Raw genomic sequence first — 27251 nt, 5'->3', positions numbered from 1 at the left:
GTATACAGACAGAGCACATAAAAAATGATATACCTGGGATTCCTCTTAAAATACTTCAGCAGGAGAGGAAGGGCAGGATAGAGATGAACTAAAATTGTCAAAATGTTGATAACTGTAGAAACCAGATGAGTAATTGAGAATCCCCTATTGCTATATCCCTTGTGTTTGAAATCTGCCATAATAAAAATACGTTTTAGGTATGTAGTAACATTCCCAGTTGTTGGTCCAACTCCTCTTCTCTCCCTCCTTAGTAATAAATCCCAATCATGTTCATGTAATCCACCCTCCTCCATGGAGCCACTATGCTTCACTAAACCAATTACCCTTTTCAGTGATGGCCTTAGGAATGGACAGATGGTTTACCTGGCCAATGAGAGATGAGGGGAAGTTTCTTGAAGGATCTCTGGGGGTAAAATGTTTCCATGCTGCTACAAAGTGACATATAGACATTCTTCTGCAAAATTCTGTTGTATGTGCATGTGACCGCAAGAACCTCAGCAGCCATTCTGTGACCATGAGGGAGTCAGCCAAAGACAAAACCAATATGCTGAGGGTTGCAGAGAGGGAAGATCAAAGCAACACTGGTCCTTGAGGATGTCACCGAGCTACTGAAATAACCACCCTGAAACTGCCTGACGTCAGGAATCATTAAGTGAGAAAACAACCCACTTACCACTTAAAACAGTTCAGCCAGGGTTTCCTGTTACTCATAGCTAAAGGCATCCTGCTTGATACAAAATAACTGTTCAGTGAAACAAGGCAAGAATGGATGAAGATGAGACTGATGCACAGAGAGAATTATCAGATAGTCTTAGCAACATCATTTGAGTCTTAGCAAAGTCAGTACAGTTGTTATTCTAAGCAAGAGTTGAGATTTACATTGTATATCTCCTTAGCATACAGGGTGTTCTTATTTCACAGCACATTCCGTCCTCCAAATCCGCAGGCTCCATATTGGGGATTCAACCAACCACAGATCAAAAATATTTGAAAAAATAATTCCAGAAAGTTCCAAAAAGCAAAACTTGAATTTGGTGCACACTGGGAGATATTTACATAGCATTTACATTGAATACAGGAGGTGTGCATAGGTTATATGCAAACACTGTTTTTACATAGAGGACTTGAGCATCCTTGGATTTTAGTATCCCAAGGGGGTCCTGGAACTAATCCTCTGCGGATACAGAGGGATGACTGTAGTTTATATCTTTGACAATCAATCATGTGTATCTTGTATCTTCTCCTATAAAGTTGCTCTTTGACTTGTTTGGAGCATCTTCTCAAATGGTATTTGTATTTACAGCTATGCCCAGGTTAATGGGGCTCCTAATATACTGAAAAGAGCCTGGTCTTTATTAAGTGGCTGTGTGGCCTTGGACAAATTCCCCAACCTCTCTGAGCATTAACATCCTTCACTATGAAACTGAATCAGTAATACTCATCTTAGGGGCTAAGAGACTTAAATGGGGAAGCCTGCAGCATCTAAAGCACAGCACGCTGCCATTTCATCCACATCAAGACTGTTTTTAGCCATAATTCATAAAGAGTCATGTACCACAACGTTCATTGCAGCACTATTTACAATAGCCAGGACATGGAAGCAACCTAAGTGTTCATCAACACATGAATGGATAAAGAAAATGTGGCACATATATACAATGGAATATTAGCCATAAAAAGAAACAAAATTGAGTTATTTGTAGTGAGGTGGATGGACCTAGAGTCTGTCATACAGAGTGAAGTAAGTCAGAAAGAGAAAAACAAATACCATATGCTAACACACATATATGGAATCTAAAAAAAAAAAGAAAAAAATGGTTCTGAAGAACCTAGGGTCAGGACAGGAATAAAGACGCAGACGTAGAGAATGGACTTGAGGACACGGGGAGGGGGAAGTGTAAGCTGGGACGAAGTGAGAGGGTGGCATGGACATATGTACACTACCAAATGTCAAATAGATAGCTAGTGGGAAGCAGCCGCATAGCACAGGGAGATCAGCTCGGTGCTTTGTGACCACCTAGAGGGGTGGGGTAGGGAGGGTGGGAGGGAGACGCAAGAGGGAGGGGATATGGGGATATATGTATATGTATAGCTGATTCACTTTGTTATACAGCAGAAACTAATATACCATTGTAAAGCAATTATACTCCAATAAAGATGTTAAAAAAAAAAAACTTTTTACAGTCAAGGTTAACTGTTGGCAACTGGGAGAATCACTGCTGTTTTCTTTTACCCTTGCTTTCAGATATACAAAGAAAAGTAACAAGTATAAAAGAAGAAACAACAGAATTTCCCTTTTATTAAGCAGACTTGTCTCTAACACTTAACGTTTCTTTTTGTTTCCCCACCTACTTTAATCACAGAGGACGTGTGATTAAAAAGAAGATCCTAAAAGGTTTCAGTTCAGACCAAACAGGCCCCTTGTGGTCAGTCAACTATCTCAACTGGGAGAGAGTTTCTTGGAGCACAGGTTGGTAGCTCCCCCCAGCCCCCCCACTCCTGGTCCCAAGTCCTGCATCAGTGTGAGAGATGGGAGGTGGGGTGTGCAGGGAGGGGGACCGGCTGAGCAGAGCAGTGGTCTTTGAACTCTTAACCCTGCACCAGACAGACAGGGGCCACTGCTCCCTCCCTTTCTCAAGGGATGAAATGAAAACTCAGAAAATCCTGGTCCCTCCTGCATCACTTCACGAAGAGCAACCGTTCTCCTGGGGTTGAGCGGGCTTTCCAGACCCTTGACTCATGGACAGCCCTCAACAGCTTCCGTCACATCAACACACCACCTGAAGTCTCCTTAACATACTTCCATAAATTGACTCAGTTTTCACTTAAGTAGATTTATTCTAAGAGGAAATCTTCCATCAGCATGGCCTGCCCTTCCAGCCCAAACGTCATCATGTAATTGCTCTCCCACTGGACGGTAGCGCCTGCCAGTGGCCAGCAAACAAATACCCCTCCCTGGGGGCTGGGGCTGGATCAAGGCTGTGAGCCACGTGCATCATGCCCAGGAGCCCCCAGAGGCTTTGGGAAACACATCTTCTGTTGGAGTCTGGGGCTTGAGTTGGGACCCCCCAGGACCACATGGTGTGGTCGTGAGGATGCAGTGAGCCTCTGCCTGGACCATCCCTACAGACAGCAGGGAGTCTGAAAGTTGCATCAGCAGCACTAATCATATCCTCCACCCACCTCTGCCTGCTAATCTCTTCTTTCTCCCCCAGAAGTTGCCTCCAGCCCACCTTATGGAGCCTGGCATGGCCTACTGCCCACACCCACCCACCACACACACACACACACACACACACACACACACACACACACACACACACACACACACACACACACACACACTCAGTACCTCAAACACTTCCTTTTTCACCCTAATGGTACTGTATTTGCACCAGACTCACCAGAGGCAGATACGGTGTGCTTTCACCTCATTTAGTCATGCTAGATACTCAGTATTTATTTACTGGTTGAATGAACAAACAAATGAATCTACATCCAATTGGATTTTTTTAATGTTCTGGATTTTATTTCTTTTTCTTTTTCAGATTTTAAAAAGGAGGGAAGGTTGGAGAGAGGGATATTCGAAATAGGACAGTCGAGGTAAAATAATCAATTACCTTCCAGCTACCTGTCACACCCCGTGGATTATTAGCAGGGCAGGACCCTCCCGTGTATCTCCAATGAGAACCACACTGGGAATGGCAGAGGGCTGGCTCCGAGGGCGACAGTGAGCCTAACTGTTGATGTGTGCTTCTACAGTGTTGCACAGACAACCATAAATGGATTCGAGGTCATCTACCATTTAGGATGAGGCTAACGTTCCCTCCCACCCATGAGTACGATTCATTGGAAAGCTGATTTGATTTCTACATGTAAACAAAAAAGCAAAGAGATAAAAGAGAGCAAAAAGACTTTCAGGGAATATTAGACAGTATTTTGTCAACACAAAAGCCAACACAGCATGTGAGCCTCTTAATAACAGATTTCATTCAGTCTCCACTACTAAGCACACGATGCCTGCCAGCCCTGAAGCTGGAAAGAATAAATACTGCACCGACCTCGAGAAGCTCTCGGTCTAGGGCAGGATTTCTCCATCTTGGAACTATTCGCATTTGGGGCCGGACAGTTCTTTGTGGTGAGAGGCTGTCCCATGCATTGTGGGATGGTCAGCTGCATCCCTTGCCACAGAGGCCAGAAGTACCCCACTCCTTTATTGGGACAACCAAAAATATCACCATTTGTCCCTGGGAGGCAAAATCACCCCAGTTTAAAACCACTGGTCTTGGGGTGTAAATAAATAACCAAAAGATGTGCCTCAAAGCACGAGGCCAGCACCGATGGTAACCCAACTTGCTCACTGGAGCAGGGATGCTGCGGACATCGGGGGACAGCTACACATGTGGACACAAAGCTCCTTCTGTGCCTCTGAGCACCCGCTCTCCACCTCCACCCACCGTGGGCTCCAAGGAGATGGAGACTGTCTTGTGGAACAGACGAGCAGCTGTGAACAGCAGTCACGTCTACCTTATAAAAGACCGCAGAGGGTAGACTTACATATTCACTTCTCTGCATGGCAATTGACGCTCTACCAACCTAAGCAGGAAGTATAATCTAAGCGATAAGACACCTCAGGAAAACAAAAAAGAGCTGCCTCGGCACAATTCCTCTTGCAATGGGCCCGCAGAGGATGGCACGCGTGCTGCCCCCTTCAGGAGGAACTCCAGGTCCCCCACAGGCCCGTTCCTCTGTGTAATTCAGAGTCTGCAGGAGGTTCCTGATGTCTAGGCAGTTTGAGCCACAGAGGAAGCCAAAACGTCATTCATAAGCAGCAACTACCTATAAACAAGGCACCTTGCTGACTAAAAGGAGATAAACCTAGAACTTTCTGTGGCTAGCATAACTGTCTCGGGATTACCTCTTGCCATTACATTAAAACTGTACATTAAAACTTGAGAAACACCCTTCAGGACGAGGGCGCGTAGAACCTACAGCCCAGCTTGCAGGTCGAGTCACAGAGAAACCTTCAGTGGTCCAGGCCCCCCAATGCATCAGTCTGAACCCCTGGGTCCTCTCTCACTTAAGGGACACACTAGCAGGGCCTTGGCAAACTCTCCTCCCATAAAATGGGTGATGCATGCTCACTGTCACGTGATCTGCTGGACCAGGGTGATACGGCACCTGTCCAGGGAATACACCGAGGACCCTGCACTCCCCTCATCCAGCGGGACTGCCATAAGCTCTGGCCTGCACAGTGGCCCCGAGATGGCAGAAAGGCTGTTCGTCTAAGTACGCTGAGGATCCCGCCGACCCTCTGCGCAGGCTCGTTTCTCTGTGCAGAGGGCACCCCGTTCACTGGGTGCCCGGTGCCCTGCCCCCTGCCCCCTGCCCGGCGCAACCAACCGAGTGGGAGTTGGGGTGACACCTGCCACACTCGCCTGGGTGGCCAGGGCAGAACACAGAGCTGCTTTCTCACTACTTTCTCACTGGTGAGAGCTAGAAACAGCTGCACCCCCTTCCCCGGGTCTCCAGAGAGAGGCCAGCCAACCGATGAGTTTTCCAGATGGATGAGATGAGCAGTGCCTCTAGGAACGTGACCTCGGGCACCTGCACCAGGGCCTCCGCTCTCCCCACGGAGGGGGGCCAGCCCAGCCCAGCCCGGCTTCCTACAGGCTCAGGGGACCCCAGACTGGAGAACAGGTGCTGGCAGCCCCTCCAGCACTCCCCGCCCTGGCAGCAGCCTTGTGGGTGAAGAATAAGGTCAAATCCAATTGCCTCCTGCTGAACCAATCCACTGAAAGGGCCTCACTCTACCCAGCACCTTTCGGTCCAAGAAGTCCACGGGTGGCAACAGTCCTGACCACACCTGTGAACCGGCTTCAAGATATCAGCCAGTTAAACTGTGCGAGGTTACAGGTGTCAACTGTCTTTACTGAAGATGACTGAGTGAGCAAAACTAGGGAACTGGACACGCAAAACACAGCCTAATTCCGTATGCAGAAGCCCTGAGATCGTATCCCAAAGCACCTGGACACAGGACTGTCCACGTGGCCTCAGACTCGGTGGTCTCAGTGCAGAGGGGCCCGGGCTCTCCCCGACCTTAGCTCTCTTTACGTCATGTTTACTGAGGAATAACTCAATTACAGTGAAATGCACCCCTCCTAGGTGTTACAGTTCTACCAAAATTTAGAATAAGTCTACCATGCCCCCCCAAAATCCCTCATGCTGCTTTCTCAACCCACCCCCAACCCTGGCAACCACGGACCTGTTTTCTTCCCTATGGCTCTCCCTTTTCCAGGATGTCATACAAATGGAATCATACAGCATGTGCTTCTGAGGCTGGCTTCGTTCACTCAGCATGATGCCTTTTTACTGCTGAGTATATTTCATTGTGCAGATGTGCCAGTGAAATGTGGGATGTGGAAGTCTGTTTATCCAACTTCCCAGGTGCAGGACAGTAAAGATTATTTTCCTTTTGGGGCTACCGTGAATAGAGTTGCTGTGGACATTTGCATACAAGTCTTGGTGTGGGTGAATGTTTTCATTTCTCTTGGGTAAGTACAATCTGGGAGTCGAGTCACTGGGTGGGGTACAGTAAGGTAATGCTTAAAATTACAAGCAACGGACTTCCCTGGTGTCACAGTGGTTAAGAATCGGCCTGCCAGTGCAGGGGACATGTGTTCAAGCCCTGGTCCTGGAAGATCCCACATGCTGGGGAGTAACTAAGCCCGTGAGCCACAACTACTAAGCCTGCACTCTAGAGCCCGTGAGCCACAACTACTGAGCCCACGCACCACAACTACTGAAGCCTGCGCGCCTAGAGCCCATGCTCCGCAACAAGAGAAGCCACCGCAATGAGAAACCCGTGCACCACAATGAAGAGTAGCCCCCACTTGCCGCAACTAGAGAAAGCCCACGCACAGCAACTAAGACCCAACACAGCCATAAATCAATCAATCAATCAATCAATCAAAATAAAATTACAAGAAACTACTGAAGTTTTCCAAAGTGGCCGCACCATTTTGCCTTCCCACCAGCAAAAGGGGTGAGAGTTCCGGTTACTCCATGTCCTAGCACCTTCCTATCAACAGTGTTTGTGAGTTTTGTGTTTCATTGCTGTGTTTCATTGGGGTTTTTTTTAAGCCACTCTGACCTGTGTGTAATGGTATCTCATTGTGGTCTTAATTTGCATTTCCTTAACGACTAATGATGTTGCACATCTCTTCATGGGCTGATGGGCCATCTGTAGCTCTTCTTTGGTCACGTATCAGTTCAAGAATTTTTGCTCATTTATTCAATTGCTTTCCTGTCAAAGGGTTGTGAGAGTTCCACATGTATTCTGGATACAAGTCCTTTATCAGATAAGTGTTTTGAAATAATTTTCTTCTGGTTTGTTTTTTGTCTTTTAGTTTCTTAGCAGTGGTTTTTCAAAGAGCAGATGTTTTTAACTTTGATAAAATCCATTTTACCAACTTTTATAGTTTATGCTTTTTGTGTCTGAAGCAATTTTTGCCTGGCCCAAGGTCACAAAGATTTTCTGCGATGTTTTATTCTATAAAGTTTTTGGGATTTTTTTGCTTTTACTTTAGGCCCATGACCCATTTTTGTTCATTGTTACACATGTTGTAAGGGATGGGTTGAGGCTTTGGGGTTTGATTATCCTTTCTCTGATGGGTTTCCTTGGCACTTGTTGAAAATCAATTGATCATTTACGTGTGGGTCTACTCGTAGACGCTATTCTGTTCCACTGACCTGTATATCTGTCTTTCACCAATACCACGCTATCTTGATTACTGTTGTTTTAGAGTGTACGTTCTGAAGTCAGGAGGTGTAAGTCTTCCAACTCTGCTCCTTTTCAAAGCTGCTTTGGCTATTCTAGCTCTTTTGCCTTTATATATAAATTTTTGAATGATCTTGTCATTTTTTGAATTAGCTTATCATTATACAAAACATTTATGTTTCTACATTTTCATTTGATTTGTATTGAATCTCTAGATCAATTTGAGTTGGGTGCCTTATCTTTTTGAAAGTAAAAGAGTGGTTACCTTTCAGAGATATTATAGAAGGAAGACCAACCAGTTCCTCCCAGACCTACCCATGCAGAATGGCTTTGCCAAATGGCCTTGGCTCGAAGGGCTGAGCTGTGGAGTTCACATGTTCTTATGTGGAGGGGCACATGTTGGGGGGAATAAGAAGGCAGTCTGCCTCTCCAACCTGCTACCTGAGACAGAAAGGAAAAGACACAAAAAGGAAAAGACCTGGAAATTAGCCCTGAGACCTACAACAGAAAGGAATATGGTTCCTGGATAAATTGTTGAAAAGGAGGTGACATCTAAGGGGCCACTGGAGGGTGAGTAGGAGTACACTAATGCAGAAGAGAGGAGGAAAGTTAAGTCTTCAAAGGAAAATGCCAGAGCAAGGGGTAAAGGAGGCAGGAATCTCAGGGCTGCAAAATGGGAGGAGACAGAGGTTGGGCATGAGGTCTGGAGGCCCATGCTAAGGGTCAGAACGCTGTTCTCTACATATGGAAGCCCACGGAAACTCCTGAGTGGAAGGGGCATGATCAGATCTGTGTTTGAGAAAGATCCCGTTGGTGGCAGGCAAAAGATTTCCCTAGAGGCCATCTTGTGGAGATGGCAACAGGTATGTGATGAGCAGGCTTGACTGGGGAAATGGCCAGGATCCTGGACGAGAAGGTCCCTAGAAAACAAAGCCACCAATTTGATACCAGACAAGAGATCAAAAGGGGATGAAGAAACAAAAAATGGGCAGAAGACCTAAATAGACATTTCTCCAAGAATACATACAGATGGCCAATAGGCACATGAAAAGATGCTCAGCATCGCTGATTAGTAGAGAAATGCACATCAAAACTACAATAAGGTATCATCACCTCACACCAGTCAGAATGGCCATCAACGAAAAGTCTACAAATAATAAATGCTGGAGAGGGTATGGAGAAAAGGGAACCCTCCTGCACTGTTGGTGGGAATGTAAATTGGTGCAGCCAATTTACTGGAAAACAGTATGGAGGTTCCTCAAAAAACTAAAACTTACCATATGATCCAACAATCCCACTCCTGGGCATATACTCAGAAAAGACAAAATCTCTAATTTGAAAAGATACATGCACGCCAATGTTCACAGCAGCACTATTTACAATAGGCCAGACATGGAAGCAACCTATGTGTCCACTGACGGATGGATAAAGAAGATGTGGTGTGTATACTCAATGGAATATTACTTAATCATAAAAAAGAATGGAATAATGCCATTTGCACCAACATGGATGGATCTAAACATTATCATACCAAATGAAGTAAATCAGACAGAGAAGGACAAATATCATATGATATCACTTATATGTGGAATCCAAAACACTGATACAAATGAACTTATTTACAAAACAGAACCAGACTCACAGACATACAAAACAAATTTATGGTTACCAAAGGGCAAAGGGGGTGGGGGAGGGCAAAGGGGGTAGGAGTTTGGGATTAGCAGATACAAAATACTATATATAAAATAGATAAACAACAAGGAGCTACTGTATACCACAGGGAACTATATTCAATGTCTCGGAATAACCTATAATGGAAAAGAACCTGAACAAGAATATACATATATTCTGGTGTACAGTCACTTTGCTGTACACAAGAAACTAACACAACATTGTAAATCAGCCATACTTCAATTTTGAAACGGGGGTGGCGGAGGGGATGGAGAGGCACATCCATGTACCCTTTAGTCCCCTGGACCCTGAAAAGCATCTACCACTCACCAGGCACATCCACAGCCCCATGCCGAGCTCTGCTGTACAACCTCGGCCCCCAAGGTCCTCACTAGGAGGATCTAACTCAGACACCCTGTGAACATTCATATTCTGCTCTCTGGAGGGCAAACTTCTGCATTAAGGTTATCTAAAAAACACAACCTTCCAAAAGATGGCTTTGCTTTTAAGATTATACCATTGGGGTTGGATAAATTTCTTGGCAACGCTGCGTATAAATCTGGTTGGAGCCTCATTGTGAAGTCTGAAAAACAGACAGATGGAACAGTCGGCCAGAGAACCCCAGTGACAGAAACAACTACTCCCTGGAAGGGGAAAAAAGGCCAGAATGGCATCTTTGTTTATTTTTATAGACTTTGGAGAACAACAGTCTCCACCAGCTGTCTCCACAAGATCAAACCAGCTCCAAATGGGAGTCGCTAGGTGTTTGAAATCAACGTCCAATAGGCCTGATGGCCCTGTTTCTTGTCTTTTCCTCCCTTTGTATCTTAAGATGACATTTGCTCATTGATGCAGCCTGTCCATTCAATAAATATTCTGCTTCATCTAGGAACTTCAAACTGTGCTTCTAATCTAAACCAGAAAACAAAAGTACACGACCCCTTCACTTCCTGCTGGGCCCTCTTGGGCTCGTTCAGAAACCAATACCTGAAGGCAGTCTCAGAATGACCTAAGATCAGGGGGTCTGCCTTTTCAGTGTAAGGCCACACCCACCTTAGTCCAGCTCAGGGCTGATCAAGCTGTCAACTCGCCCACTTCCCTGGACTAATCACATGCAAGCTCCCCCATTCTCCCTTCCCCTTGCCAACCCTCAGAGGACCTCAAAACCTTTCAGGGGATTGGTACCTGTAGCTCCAATATTAGGTTTAGAGCACAGGCCTGAATAGGGTACTGATTCTATCCAAGAAACTGACAGAAAGAAATCAGTTGTGAGAATGATTTACCTTTAGCCTTCATCTAAAAGTCAAAACTCTGCGGCTTTCCATTTAACTATAACAAGCCAAATGGAAACTTCCCTTCCTTCCTCATTTACTTTTTTAAACTGAAGTGTAGTTGATTTACAACGTCGTGTTAGTTTCTGGTGCACAGCAAAGTGATTCGTGTGTGTGTGTGTGTGCCTGTGTGTGTATATATATATTCGTCTTCATGTTCTTTTCCATTATGGTTTATCACAGGATATTGAATATAGCTCCCTGTGCTATATAGTAGGACCGTGTGTTTATCTGTTTTATATATAGTAGTTTGTATATGCTAAGCCCAAACTCCTAATTTATTCCTCCCACACCCCCTTTTCCCTTTGGTAACCACAAGTCTGTTCTCTATGTCTGTGAGTCTATTTCTGCTTTGTAAATAAGTTCATCTGTGTCATATTTTAGATTCCACACACAAGTGAAATATCATATGGTATTTGCCTTTCTCTGTCTGACTGACTTCACTTAGTACAATCGTCTCTAGGTCCATCCGCCCTTCCTCATTTATTAGGAAAGGACAACCGACAAAAACAAAAAACAGAGCAAAGTAATTCTGTCGGGGGCCACTTTGCTGCTCTCACACCTTGCTTTCATGAGCCTTTCTTCGAAATATGGTCATAAGTGCCACATGCAAAAATTCCCTGCTGTTGTTGCGTGCGAGCTCTCCACCGTATCGGAGAATGAGCGCCAGAGCTGAGCCGATCCCTCCTGAGCCCGGTTCATCCTGGCCCAGGGGTTCCCACCAGGAGGGAGCAGGCTTCCTCGGGCTGCTGCCCTGTGACAGGCAGGAAGAACATCTAAACTCTCTTTCAATCTTGTAGAAAAATAAAAAACAAAACACCCACACAGTGGGGAACAATTTCCCCGCTGGGCGGGTAGTGGGGCCTCTAGAGCTGTTACCTGCAAAGGGCACTTCTGGGGGTTACCCAGCCGTCACCACCGTGTGGATTCCACCCGAAAACCTCAAGCCAAACAGTGGGGAATGAACATCAAGAGACAATTTTCCACTCTGAAAAGTGACTTGACTTTACGAAAATAAATTAAAATGCCACGACAATAAATGAAACGCGTGCAGGACTTGCTGCCAAACACGTGGTCCGTCACGGGAGATGCTCTTCCTTGCTTGGTACATCTATACGTTGGGAATATGACTACGTCATTCTCCACTTCCTGGCCCCTCAGCCCCCTATCCGACACCACGTCACACACACACACACACACACACACAGAGACATGCACGCACTCCTGTATCACACGCATAGGTCTGGAGTAACAGGTGTAGCAGGATTTAGAGGCTGAACCATCATGCCTGGGGCAGGAGTGGGGATGGCTGGGGTGTGCACGTGTTAGTGAGGAGATGGGGGTAGGGGTCGGGGCGGGGACTGGTCCTAACTCTGAGCACTGTTCACTGTAGTTCACTGTAACAAGGGAAATTTGATAGCTGAGGCACCAACGCAGATGCACAAAAACAAAACCGGGCACCCTTCGAGCAGTAAACTCCTTTCTTGCCGCACAAGAGCTCTGCCCCACATGTCTGTAGCAGCCTGAGAGGTGCTGCCTGCTAGCAGCGTTTTCAGATTTTATAGGCTCCTTCCCCTCCTCCTACACTTGTGTCCCTTAAGGCCACCGAATCTGTCCCTCTTCATAGGTGAGCCCATCCTCCCAATACTGGCCTCTTGGAAACACATTTGCCTCTTCGCTCCCCTTCATCTCACCCCCACCTACTGAAGGAGTCTGCTGGGGTTTCTCCACCACCTCACTTGGCCCCAGCCCTGCTGTTATAATTCTGGAAACAGACCTGGTGATTAGAACCAAAAGTCCCGAACTGTGTTTCCAAAAACATCCCTATCCACACAGGAAAGACCCAGGAAAACCCCAATCCCGGCATCTGGGCTCTGGGCAAACGTGACAAGGGAATTGGAAACCATTTCTCAATAGTAACCGTGAGCTTTTTTTCTTTTCTTTTTTTTTTTTTTTTTTTGCGGTACGCGAGCCTCTCACTGTTGTGGCCTCTCCCGTCGCGCAGAGCAGGCTCAGCGGCCATGGCTCATGGGCCCAGCCGCTCCGCGGCATGTGGGATCTTCCCGGACCGGGGCACGAACCCGTGTCCCCTGCATCGGCAGGCGGACTCTCAACCAGTGCACCACCAAGGAAGCCCGGCCGTGAGCTTTTGAAGTGACCAAGAACTATATAGACACAGATACAACCCCATTTAAAAAGTAATCAACAGGAAAATAGTACAGCAGCTCCTCAAAAGTCTACAAATAAAATTACCATGTGATCCACCCATTCCACCCAAAAGAATTGAAGGCAAAGTTTCCAAGAGATATTTGTATGCCCGTGTTCACAGCAGCATTATTAACAATAACCAAAAGACAGAAACAACCCAAATGTCCATCGACAGGTGAATGGATAAAGAAAGAGTTATGTATGGAATGGAACAGTATACAGCCTTTAAAAAGGAAGGGAATCCTGTCACATGCTACATGAATGAACCCTGAGGACACTCTGCTAAGTGAAATAAGCCAGCCACAGAAGGACAAATACCATATGATTCCACATCTGTAACGTTCCTCGAGTCGTCAAATTCAGAGACAGAAAGTAGAATGGTGGTTGCTGGGGGCTTGGGACGGTGGTGTCAGTGTTCAGTGGGTGCAGACTTTCAGTATGGGAGGATGAAAAAGTTCTGGAGTTGGATGGTGATGATGTCTGCACAACAATGTGAATGTGCTTAATGCCACAGAGCTGTACACTCCCTAATCCTTTTTTAAGGGTTAAAATGGTAAACTTTATTTTTTACATCACTTTTAATCTAAAAAAAATGACACAAATGAACTCATTTACAAAACAGAAATAGACTCACGAACATAGAAAACAAACTTATGGTTACCAAAAGGAGGGAGGGGGGACATGAATTAGGAGTTTGGGATTAACATATACACACTACAATATATAAAACAGGAAAAGAAGGTCCTACTGGGTAGCACAGGGAAATATACTAAATATCTTGTAATAACCTATAACGGAAAAGAACCTGAAAATAAATATATATGTATATGCATCGATATAACTGAGTCAATTTGCCGTACACTTGAAACTAACACAACATTGTAAATTAAGTATATGCCAAAAAATAAATAAATAAATAAAATAGTAAATTTCTGTTAGGTATAATTTACCAAAAAAAAAGCAATCGACAAAAGGATGGAAGTTTCAATTAATCTAAATAAGCTAGTAGGATTTTTAAATAGGGGACACAACCAGAAACCCACCCCCTTCATCTTCCTCCTCCTATGTGAGGACAGAGGTGTGTGACAGGGCCAGGCAGCAGGAGGGACAGAAGAGGCACCACCAGGCAACACGGTGACCTGCAGGTGTCTGAGAGGAAAGGCCGATTCCTCCTGTGCCCGCTGACCCCAGAGACAGGACAAAGGCCATGGGGCAAGGGGCAGGTGGTGTGGCCCTGACCTGCAAGTGTCTCCTCAGTGACACCGTATCAAGTGTCACCCATTCCAGCAGACTGGAAGATTCCTCCTCACCACACTTGACGGCTGCTGTTGCGCTTCCTGGAATTTTTAACTCAGAATCCCCTGTTTCAGAAATAATTTTTGCAAAACACAACCTCTGGGGACTTCCCTGGCGGTCCAGTGGTTAAGACTTCACCTTCCAATGCAGGGGGTACGGGTTCGATCCCTGGTCGGGGAGCTAAGGTCCCACATGCCTCGGGGCCAAAAAACCAAAAACATAAAACAGAAGCAATATTGCAACAAAGTCAATAAAGACTTTAACAAATGGTCCACATCAAAAAAAAAAAAAAAAAAAGCAAAAAAAACACAACCTCTGATAAGGCCTCTGTTATTTTAAGATGTTGGTACCTGGACAGGTCAAACGCTCCTCACAACCTCTCTCCACCTTGGCTTGCGTCCATCGGATGTGGAAATTGGACATTTACACTTTGTTCGAGGCCCAGCCGAGCCAAAAAAGAAAAACAAAGTCTCTGGGTCATCCCTGAGTTTCAGCAATCATCTTCTAACCATTCTCTCTGCTCCTAAAGACTTCAGGCTCCTGGCAGGGGCACATGGATGGTGTGAGCAGCCTCTTGTGAATACGGGCTTCGCTGGGCCACCGCTCACTCCGGGGGCCCCAGCCCCTGAGGCATATGGTGAAGGCACTGGGCACTGGCAAAGGAAGCTCAGTAGATACCTTCACTTTCCTCCTCCCCCACCTCACTACTTCCCTTTGTAAGTTATTTAGATTTGTCTTCGCTTTTTGCTGCATTTATGCAAATATCCATGACTCCCTGCTCTGAACCTGACGGCCCAGAGCTAAGACAGGAGACAGGACAGCCTGGAGGCAAACTTCCCTGGAAACACAGCCCAGGGGCAGCTCCCTTTGCCAGGACGTCCCCCGTGAGAGCACAGCAGTGGCCTGGCCAGGAGGAGTGCGGGGTTAGGCTCCTTGGATGGAGCATGGACCCAGAAGGCAGATGCTCCCGTAGACAGACAACTGCTAGCCTTTCTGCTTGCCTGCCATCCAGCCTGGGCAGGGCCTTTGTTTTGAGGAGTGGGTTCTAAGTTTAGGGTTGCGACTGAACTCCTAGGGCTACAGAAGGAAGGCTGAGGCAGCCAGGATCCACCCCACCCCTCCAAAGCCTCCCCATACGCTGCCTCTCCTCCAAATACATGTCAAATAGTCATCGAAAGGCTATGTGTTCTCAGGGACCTGTATTCTCAGCCTGCCCAGGCATCTCCCTGAGCCAACTGGACCTGCGTCCCACTCTCGCACTTCGGTGGAATGAGGATGGTTTAAGGGCCACTGCCTCTAAGAAGCCTCCTTTGATTGGTTGACCCCCTCCTATGAGAACTGCATCTGTCCTGTCTTCTTCAGACATACCCCTTGTGTACCCCCAACTAGTGAGTGCCTTGCAGCAAGGACAGTCTTAAATTTCTTTCCACAAGTGCTCTAAGTAAATACTCCAACACTCAGCTGGGCTCCATGGCAGAGCACATTTCCAAATATGGCCGAACAAAGCTCTGCCACCTCTCATGTTCTTGTTACAACGTGACCGACACTCCCTCGACCGAGGGGGGGCGGATGTCTCTACTCCCTCCCTCTGAACACAAGTGGGGGCTTGCGACTGTGCCAACCAGTAGAACAAGGTGGAAGTGATGCTCTGTGAGGCTGGGCCACGGAACAGAGACAGCTTCCACGTGCTTCTCTCTTTCCAGGACACTCACTCAGAGAAAGCCAACCACCATGCTGTGAGGAAGCTCAAAACAGCCCCCATGGAGAGGAACAGAGACTGCCCCCCCAGCCACAAGCCAGCCTCACCCACCGGACACAAGAGCAAGTGAGCCTTCAGATGACTCGCCCTCCAGCCCTTGAGTCCCCCAGCACAGGCTCCAGACCCTGTGAAGCAGAGACAAGCCATCTTCACTGCCCTTTCCAGACCCCTGACCCACACACTGCACGGGCATGATAAATGGTCGTCCAGTGACAGTAGGCAGATAGGAACTGGGGCAGAATCCATAAATGTGGCCACAGGATGAGCAGCTCCAAAGCTCTGCCCTCTCTAAAATCGACGTTCGTTTACCACCCGAACATCCTTCTTTCCCTTATCACAACAGAGCTCCTGTCCTTAGCTCCCGTAGGGCCATGGCTCAGAGTGGCTACCTTGCTACTCAGCCTCATAAACCTCTATCTACCAGCCACATTTCCTCAGTGAGGGGGGTGCTCTGGGGAAAGAGGAACAAAGGGGAATGTTGTTTACAATCCAAGCGAAGTGCTTTCTTCATGGTGCACCCACCACCTCCATGGGGATGTGATAGGGAAGAACAAATCTGACCCCATACTGAATCTGTTTCTTTTACTTTAACCTTTTTGTACTCTATTGCTCTTGCTACAAGTTAATCACTAAAAGAATGTTGCCTATAGCCTGGAATATACAGGGTAGCCCATTCTCAAGGCTCTGACCTTTAAAGGTATAACACTTTCCCATTCATAGAGATAAAAAGTTGCAGAACAGAGAATAACATTTGTCTTGTTGGAGGGTTATAGGAACATTGTGCCCTGACCAACAGGACAGCTGCAAGAACAAAGGATTCCAGCATCAAGAAGGCTGCAACAACCAGCCACACCCCCTCCCCTTTTAGTATAAAAGAAGTCTGAATGGATCTTTGGGACACTAGTCCATCTTCACAGTCTGCTGGCTTTCTGAATAAAGTCACTAAGCCAATCCCTCGTGTGGCTTTCTGGCCTCCTTTCTCATGCATGACATCCCTGTTTCCACTTCTCACCCTTGGACAGAGTCCACTCCCAGAAATCACGTCAGGTCCCTGCCCTAGAGCATTACATTTTTGACTTTAAAAGAAATGGGCAGGGCTCCCCTGTTGGCGCAGTGGTTAAGAATCCACCTGCCAATGCAGGGGACATGGGTTCGAGCCCTGGTCTGGGAAGATCCCACATGCCGCAGGGCAACTAAGCCCGTGCGCCACAACTACTGAGCCTGTGTGCCACAACTACTGAAGCCCACGCACCTAGAGCCCGTGCTCCACAACAAGAGAAGCCACCGCGATGAGGAGCCCATGCACCGCAATGAAGAGTAGCCCCCGCTCGCCGCAACTAGAGAAAGCCCACGCGCAGCAATGAAGACCCAACGCAACCAAAAATAAATAAATTAAATAGATAAATTTAAAAAAGAAAGAAATGGGCTATCTACCACAACTTTCACGTAAAAATCTTATTCCTCCAAAGAGTGATTAACTCTCACCAGTCAAGCAAGTAGAACAATTTCATCTAATTGCTATCACACTGACATCACAGATAGAGCAGCCACCAAAATTAAGCTCAAAAACTTGTAGACTTGAGCAAACCAAAATCTATAAATCAGTAAGGATACTCCTTAAAAGAAAAAAATGTAACTTTACCTGTGGCTATAGCGAATGGCTATCGTCAACCCAAGCTGCAATTAAAAAGAGAGAGGAGGGCTTCCCCGGTGGCGCAGTGGTTGAGAGTCTGCCTGCCGATGCAGGGGATGCGGGTTCGTGCCCCGGTCCGGGAAGATCCCACGTGCCGTGGAGCGGCTGGGCCCATGAGCCATGGCCGCTGAGCCTGCGCGTCTGGAGCCTGTGCTCCGCAATGGGAGAGGCCACAACAGTGAGAGGCCCGCGTACTGCAAAAAAAAAAAAAAAAAAAAGAGAGAGGAATACATATTAAATAATATCAAGCACATGCTGAATTCACAAGAATACTGATGTAACGCGCCGATTTTTTTTAAACACTTCTTAAAACACCTTCCTGCTAATGCTTCCTAAATAACGCTTTTCTTTTAAATAACATGTTTTAATGATCGATCTTTAGTTTCAACTTAACTCTTAAAAGGATAATGGTATTTTGAAAGGGTCTTAAACAGGGTACAATATTCCATCATGGATTAGACAGAAGTTGTCTCTCATCAGGAAAGACTTCCAAAAGGCTCTTTTTTGCCTTTTTAAAAATGCTTTAATGTTTATTTTTTATTGAGGTGTAATTGACAAAAGGGTATCTATTTAAAGTGATGACATATACACATACACTGCAAAATGGTTAACACACATTAGCACATTAATTAACACATTCATCGCCTCACAGAGTTACCTTTTATTTCTTTTTTTGGTGAGAACACTTAAGATCTGCTCTCTTAGCCACTTTCAACTATGCAACACAGCATTGTTAACTACAGTCACCATGCTGTACATTAGACCCTTAGAACTTATTCTTCTTAGCCCTGGAAGTTTTTACCCTTTGACCAACATCTCCCCACTTACCCCCACCCTGCAGCCCCTGGCAACCACCATTCTACTCTTTCCATGAGCAAAACAGGGCTCTTTCAGCTCTGAGACAAAGCCGTGAAAAGATGGGACTGCAGAGCGGATCTGATTCTGAGGTTTGCATTAGGAGAGCATGGCCACGCCCAGGTCCTGGGAGTGACCCTCTCACTACCTCCACCCCAGGGGGACTGACCACTTGGGCCAGAGCCTCCCTGAGGGGATCAGCACAGACTTCACCCTGATCCTGTCAGCTCAAGGCCAGCAAGGCAGCTCCAAGGACTGCAAGGAAATCGCACCTGTGATATACACATGACATCAAGAGAAAGTGTACACGACTGCCGGGCACGGCCACAAGCAGAGCCCGAGGTGACACTGCAATTTCCTCCTTACCCTGTAGGGGTGTCAGGGAAACCTCTCAAGAACAACTAGAGGTCGGACCATACGGCCTGGGCCTCGGCTGGTTAACGCAAGGCCAGTGGTGGATTACATGACAGCCACGTTCAACTGCTAACCATATGGGTGTCAGCAAGTGATTTAACCTCTCAGAGCCTCAGTGTTCACAACTGTAAAATGGGCAAAGTAATTGTGTTCTCACCAGATTAACATAAGGATGAAACAATTTTTCTATCTATGTGTTTGTATCTGTGTGTATGCCCACGTGTGTGCATACTGCCTGATAGATAGGAAAAAAACTCTATAAATAATCACTATTTATAGGCAACCACTATTTATAGGCAACACCCCTCTATGAAAATGTCACGCTCCAAAATTTAATTTTTAATTGTTTTTAAGTTTAATTTTTGCAACTTTGCAAGTATTTCATCATGTAAAACACAGTGATCAGCCCTAATCATGCCTATGTAAGTCTCACTAACCCACTTGTGGCTGAATTGTGGCATGACTAGTTTAAGAATCTCAACTGCAGTTAAAAACCGAAGCATCATCTATAATATCATTTCTGGGCCAAAAGTCCACCTAAGTAGCACCTTAACACCCCCAAACACGTCACTGCCCATTCCCTTGATGTCAGCTCCCATAGAAGTGGGGGTGGGGAGGTGACTTTTGTGGCACCCTCCTGGGTGCTGCAAGATGACAGGAGGGTCCCTGGGGTAGTGGGAGGGTCGATGGGGTAAGCAAGAGACAAGGGGAGGAAGAGTTAGGAGAAATCTTTGTGATAAGGAAGGCCAATTCTTCTAACCAGCTCAGGATACTGCAGAATCCCCCAGCTAGTGTGGGAATAGCTCCAGAATCATGCGGCTGGGTGCCACCACTGCATGCACCTGAAGTATGGAATCAGCGATGGTGAGATGAGGCTTCATTTTACCCAAAGCATACCTAAAAGTGAAGGCATGAAGTAGATAACAGGTTGATTTCGTAACCCCCTCGCCTGAATGCATTCAATTTTCTATTTCAGCTCAGCCACAGTACATTTTCTCTGAGCCTTCAGCAAACAGAAGAGGAAGATGCCTCAGGGACCATCAAGAATTTAAAGAAAAAGGAGGAAATTATTGGGGGAATGAAATAAAAGTAGAAACTGCAGCCTAAAAAGGTCAGAATGAGCAATTTACCAATTTCACAGGCCAGGTAACTTCACCTTTCCTGGGGTTAAAAAGTTCTGGCTTACAGTTAGGCTAATTATAAGATAATTTTACTGCCTGAATATTTTGATAAGCTTTGGAGTACTGTTTAACTGGTGCCTTTCCACAGTTGAAAGATAAGCCCTTGCTGGAGTAGGGAGAGGAAATGGGTCTGGGGAAGGACAAGAATAAGAAAAAAAAGCAGAAAAAGTTGTTACATGGCAGCTGTGCTGGTTAAAAGGGGCTGGGAGATAAATCCTTCACAGAAGCAAATTTGAATTAAGCATTTTTATTAGTCTTTTCTTGGCTTCTGAATCAAATATGTTTTACAGTCATTTTTAAAAGGACACCTTTGTTAAGGAAGAGAGTGTGAACCTTGGGATGGTACAGACCAGCCACAGAATCCCGCAGGTCTCCAGAGATGTGCTAGGGAATAGGATGATTGGCACCTGTACAGAGACCCCAGAGCTACGTGGGAGCCCACTGATGGGACAGATGGGAACGGGTCATTGTACAGTCCTTCTGGAAACCTGGCTTAAATGCCACATAGAATGCACTGGATCTGATTAGGCAGCACTGAGAAGGTAATGGAACAGCGTAGAAAGCTATTGCGGGCCTCACCATGAAACCCCACATTGGAACAGGCAAACGAGGCCAGTGCGCTGTGTGGGAAGCCTCCTTATGGTTCCTCCTCCTGCGTCCTACCTATTATCTGACCCTAGAGAAGGCAGGGGAGGCAGAGACTTTTCTGAGGTTTCTGCCCCGTAGCAAATGCCACATCAAGGTAACTGGGCCAACTGCTGAGAGATGGGCCAGAGATGTTTTCTCCCTCGGCCCTAGGGACGTGCATCAGCCAGCCAGGCCTCTGTGAGCGCTCACCCTGCGAAGAGGCATCAGCGTCTCAGAAATTCTTCGAGCAAGTCTCACCACTGCCTGTGTGTGCCCACACAGGCACATGTGCACACGTTCACACCCAACTCACTCGTATGTGTGTGCACATAGGCACACAGGTGCACACTCGTGTGTGCATGCACACACTTACAGAGGCACATCCACACCCATGTATGCATGCACAGGTCCATGTGCATTCCTATTCGTGCATGCACGTGCACATATAAATAAGCACGTGTTCCTGGGTGCACACGTGCACGCACATGCTTATACAATACTCGCGTGCACCAGCACATGTGCACATATACATATGGATACACATTTCTACAGCCATGTGTATATGCATTCACCCATGTGCATAGAGACACTTTGGCATTTGAAGAGGCCCATAGAGCCTCTGAGACAAAGGGGGGCCTCAGACAATTGACCCTTTTGTTGCTGGTCTCAGCAGGGGCCCTGGGGAGAGAGAGGAGGGAGGCCCGGGGGTTGGCCCCCTGACCCCGGCCCAGCCCGGGCTGAGGCCCAGGGACACGGAGGTCAGCGGAGTTTTGTGCAGCCACCCTCCATCGAGAACACCCCCCCGGGACATACTGTAAGTATTGCCAGAGAGCACTTAACAAACTCCCATTCGGAGTACTTCTCTCGAGATTCCCACAATTTGTTAATAACAAAATTCAATCACCTTTTAATGGCCAGGAAAGAGTAATTTAACTTTTTTTTTTTTTTCAAAATCTCCACCAACTACAAAAAACCTTTTTCCTGCTGCTTCGGCCTGAAAATGCTCCTTTTTTTGGAACAGCTGACCGAGGCAGCTGTTTCGTATCAAGTCTAGGGGTTTTCTATATGACCCAGGGAGCTCAGACAACTGGCAGGCCTTCCTGCATTAAAGGGTAATCTGAGAATAATTTGCCATAAAACACCCAGAAGTGGGCCAGCTGTAGCCGGATACACCCTATAAAGCACCACGTGGACTGTGCAGACCTTGTAAAATAATCATAATCTTAGAAAACACATTTTTAAAATCCATCTTTCGAAAAAACTTTAAAGAAGTGGCTGGCACTGTCTTAGAAGGCAGTAGGGAACGTCCTTGCAGGTGCACCGACTGTCACCAAGCGCCCCTTCCCTGAGGCCCGCTGGCCCGAGGGTCCCTGTGTGGCTGGGAATCTGCTGTGCTTCGTGTTTACGATGTGCTGCCACACACACAAGGCTGCCAGCGGCAGGTGAGGAGGAAAAGTCCAGTAGGTGCCAGCCTCCAAGTCACCCAGCTGGGGACTGGTGCTCCAAGTGTGAGTCCAGAACTTTCTAGACCAGGGGTGCTTTGCTGGCCGGGGCTGTGACCAGAAGCCACGCCCCTTCACGTGGTCAGCCACCAACCAGCCACAGCCCTGGCACCGGTGCTCCCCGCTCCTCAAAAAAAATGCTGGACATCAGGGGTTTTATTATGAAAACTCCCACGTTTGAAACTGATTTGACTATTTTTCAAGAACTACGGGAGCCAAACAAAACACGTCAGTGGAATCTGGCCCGGGGGCCGCGGGTCTGCAACCTCGCTTTACACCTTTCCATGCTGCCAAGGCTCTGCTCGGGTTCTCCAAGCTTCCAATCTTGAATTAATGAGTTTGTGACAAATTTGGGGAAAGCCTTCCTGTTAGGCGTGACTCTTCCCTCCCTTTCCTATACTTCGGTGGTGATTTTTTTATAGTTTTTTTTTTTTTTAATTTCAAGGGTCCAAAGATTTATAACATCACAAAATAAACTCACAGAGAAAGGTTGTTGTTTATTTTCCTCCTGTATTTTTTAAATGATTTCCTCCCCTTTTCTGGGAAAATATGGGAAAGGAGCGTGAAGGGGAGAAGGCCATGGCGTGGACAGAATCCCACACAAACAGAGCCACGGTGTGCTGGTCCACGGACGGGAGGCAGGGAGAAAGTGATCCACCGAACGCATCCTGTTAACCAGTTCTCTGGCTCTCCTTCCAACACTGTTCTCTCCTCCTAATAGCCAGGGCCCCCGTGCTCCCGCAAGCAGCACCTTCCAGAGCTGGTCTTCCTGCAGGTAACACCCCAGACTTCCTGCCCCTCCGTGCGTGACTCTGAAACCCTGCCACACACGCCATGACCCACTAGTCCTCAGCAGTGGACGTCCATCTAGGGCTGTCTTAGGCACTCACTACTTCCTCTGAAAACTTAACTATGCTGGACCAGCCAATGCTTATGGTCAGTCGCAATGAGCTTTGTGGTCCAGTCTCCCACTTTTTCTTGCCTGTTTCCTCACGTTACCTATTTCGTGGGGTTGTTTTAGGCAGATTAACTTAGACTTCTGGGATGAGGCCCTGACCCAGACCTACTGAATCGGAAACTCTGGTGGGGGAATGGAGTGTGGGGCAGGTAGCCAGTCCTCCGGGGTTCAAGTTTAGGAAGCACTGAAAGAGATGATGTATGGAAAGAACTTAGCAAAAGGCTTGGCACAGGTGAATTCTTAGTAACTGTGACGACGACGATGATGATGATGTTACAGTTCATAATAAAACTATTTTCATTTTATGTCCTCTTAATGTCATGTCAATGTCCCACACTCAACTTCAGGGATTATCATCGCTGTGAGCTCAGCCAGCTAGTAGGCCTGGGGTGATGTCTGGGGAGATGAGGCTCACAGGTGATTACCCACTCAGCAGGGAGAGGTGTCCCCACCCGGCTGAGATCCACTGTGTGCTGTCCACAAACAAGTACAGGGCCGGCTTCCTGGAGGCCAAGGGCAAGTCTCAACAGGCTGCAGACCTGCCCTCCCCACACTGCGCTTCTCTCTCTCATTCCCATCAAAAGAGGGAGGACGACTTCCCTGGTGCCGCAGTGGTTGGGAGTCCGCCTGCCAATGCAGGGGATGCGGGTTCGTGCCCCGGTCTGGGAGGATCCCACATGCCGCGGAGCGGCTGGGCCCGTGAGCCATGGCCGCTGAGCCTGTGCGTCCAGAGCCTGTGCTCCGCAACGGGAGAGACCACAGCAGTGAGAGGCCCGCATACCGCAAAAAAAAAAAAAAGAGGGAGGAGACGGCAAGAAAGGCAGGAGGAAGAAACAACAACAACATATTTCTCATTATTGAGTTTATTTCGTGATGTTATCCTTCCTTGGGCCCTTAAAATTTAATTTTTTTAAAAAAACTGGAAAAGCTAAAGAAAAAGTCACACTTAAGTTTAGGAAAAGAAGGGCATGTGCATAACGTGTAAACTCTTTCCAGATTTGTCAGAAACCTAGTAATTCAAATCTGAAACTTTCAGAACCTGATGTAAAACTTGCTAAATCAATGGAAATTAACATTGAACAAACACTGAAACCTAGGCCGTGGTTGTTTAACCAACCTAAGAAAACAAGTTGTTTTCAAGTCTCTAAGCCCCGAGTAACTGAAAAGATAAGGCCGGTGATGCTGCTGTCCCTCCCCGCCGTTCCTGGGAACCTGAGCCAGGCACCATCTTTTTGGAGTAAAAGTTAAACAGCTCTGCTTGGAAAGCTTGGAGATGAGTTTTCACAAGGACTTGCTTTGTCCCCCAATTCGCACAAATTAAAAACATCTGTGAGTCTTGAGTTGCTGCCCGTTCCCCCCACCCCCAGCAACAGCACCTGGGCCCCCTTTTACCAGGCATCTTCCAGGGACCAAGCCCCATGAGCCATGGGTCAAGGGACCACCCCCTGCCCTGCTCTCAACCTCGGTACCATCCTCTACAGAGAAACAACAGTAACTGCAGCCCCTCCCCAGAAGACAGGGGGCTGGACACCCTCAGGGCCTAGCAGTGGTGAGGACTCCAGGAGGCCAGCTATCATCCTTGTCATTGTCATTCAGTGGCCATGGTCTGTCCACCTGTGTCACAGCAGAGTGAATTCATGGGCGTACATCAGGTCCGGGTACTCATCTTTGTGTGGCCGGTACCCAGAGCTGGATAAACAGAGCTGCCAGAGAGCTTCATGAACCACTGAATTCACTCCAGGGAGAATTCAGCTTGTATTCACTGAATTCACTTACAGCTTGTGAGTGTCAGAGGAGCTGACTGTATTTTTTTAAGTTTTAGGTTTCCAACAAAATAACAGTAGATTTTGGTTTCTTGGCTTCTCTTGGTATGAATGGTTGGGTATTCGATAATATGAAGAAACCACACACTCTTTTCGTAGAAAACCTAATTTGCACCGGCGTGACGATGGACATGGATTCTGTGTGCAGCCTACATCACAGAACAACTAATCCAGAAAACTCTGGAACTTTCAGTGGCAAATACTACTTAAGTGAAAGCCTGATTGTAAGTCAGAGTCAGCCGGGGGAGAAGGAAGAGGCTGAAGAGAAGAAAAGGAAATGTACGCGGACTGAAGAGGACAAATGGGTGACACCCTCACATGCAGTCAATAACAAGGGTATTTTAGGGCATTTCTATGGTGGATTTTGGCCTGTTAAATACAAGAAAATGAAAGGCCGTTCATAGCCTGTCACTGCAGCTTAGCGACCCCAAAACCGCTCGTTGACCCACTCTGAGCCCCAGATCCGCATCGGAGTCGAGAGTAAAACGCCCAGGAAAGGAAATCCCTTTTTAACGTAAGACACAGGAATACTTTTAAAGAACCTGTTTCAAAGAAAGAATAACAGTTTTCTTCCTTCTAGCTCTTACCTACTTTCTCCTCTAATCAAATTCCCACCAGAAAGAAATTCACAAAAACGTAAACAGACAAACAAAAATCCTTCCTCCCAGGTATACGGGACATGGGCTAAAATGAGGCCCTCCAGAAAACATGACAGCAGCTGTTAAAAAGAGCACAGTAAAAAGAATTTAAAAAATAATTTTAAAAAAGAGTGCAATATATCCACTGTTGAAAAAGAGACAATATCTTTTTAAGTAAACTCTTAATTATGAGATAATTGTATTAATAGATTCACATGCAGGTATCTGAAATTATATAGAGGAATAATGGAGAGAAGCCCCATGTATCCTTTGCCCAGTTTCCTCTAAGATGTCATCGCCAGTGACATCTTGCAAAATTATCATGCAATATCAGTGAGGGTATTGACATCAGTACAGTCCAGCTACAGAACGTTTCCGTCACCTTGTGATGCCCTTTTATAAATGCATCCATTTTCCTCCCACACTTATCCCTGTTTAGCCCCTGGCAACCATCAGTCTGTTCTCCAGCCCTGTGATTTTGCCTTTTTGAGAATGTAATATAAATGGAAGCCTACAGCATGTAACCTTTGGGGATTAGAGCTTTTCATTCAGCATCGTTCTCTGGAGACTGATCCAGTGGCTGCAGGTACCAATAGTTCATTCCTTTTCATTGCTTAGCAGTATTCCATGATACTGGAATACCACAGCCAAGGAATCTGTTAAAGGACATCTGGGCTATTTGCAGTTTAGGACTATTATACGTAAAGCTGCTATGAACATTCATGTGCAAGTATCTGCATGAACGTAAGTTTTCATTTCTCTGGGATAAACGCCCAGGCATGCCACTGCTGGGTCATACGGTAGTTCCATGTGCAATTTTATAAGAAACTGCCCAACCGATCTCCAAAGTGACTGTACTGTTTTACAATCCCACCAGACATGTATGAATGACACTGTTTCTCTGCATCCTCACTAGCTTTTGGTGTTATCACTTTTTTTTTAAATTTGTGCCATTCTGATAGGTATTATTCTGATAGCCATTGTGGTTTTAATTTACATTTTCCTAAGTGTTTAATGATGTTGAACATCTTTTCATGTGCTTATTTGCCAACGGTAGATTCTCCTCAGTGAAATGTTTGCCCATTTTCTATTTGGATTGGTTGTTTTTTCACTGTTGAGTTTTGAGAACTCTTTCTATATTCTATATACTAGTCCTTTGTCAGATATGTGGTTTACAAATATTTTCTCCCAGTCTGTAGCCTGTCTTTTCATCTGTGTAACAAGGTCTTTACAGAGCAAAAGTTATTTGTTTTGATGAAGTCCAACTGATCAATTCTTTCTTTAAGGGATATGCCTTGGTGTCTACTCTAGTGAGGTGGATGGACCTAGAGTCTGTCATACAGATTGAAGTAAGTCAGAAAGAGAAAAACAAGTATCGTATATTAATGCATATATATGGAATTTTTTTTAAATGGTACTGATGAGCCTAGTGGCAGGGCAGCAATAAAGATGCAGACATAGAGAATGAACTTGAGGACACAGGGCGGGGGGGGAGGGGGAAGCTGGGGGCAAAGT

General features: G+C 46.4%; 1 protein-coding gene across 1 annotated transcript in view; it reads right to left on the bottom strand.

Annotated features, from left to right (window-relative positions):
• Positions 1-27251, bottom strand: part of ACOXL (acyl-CoA oxidase like) — a 380633-nt gene that overhangs the window by 240429 nt on the left and 112953 nt on the right. Inside the window, 1 exon segment of the mRNA XM_060168784.1 lies at positions 17688-17722. Coding sequence (XP_060024767.1) covers positions 17688-17722 — 35 coding nt within the window.

This window comes from Lagenorhynchus albirostris, chromosome 13 (genome assembly GCF_949774975.1).
Source record: "Lagenorhynchus albirostris chromosome 13, mLagAlb1.1, whole genome shotgun sequence".
NCBI classification, from domain to species: domain Eukaryota; kingdom Metazoa; phylum Chordata; class Mammalia; order Artiodactyla; family Delphinidae; genus Lagenorhynchus; species Lagenorhynchus albirostris.
This window is presented reverse-complemented; position numbering and strand designations above follow the sequence as displayed.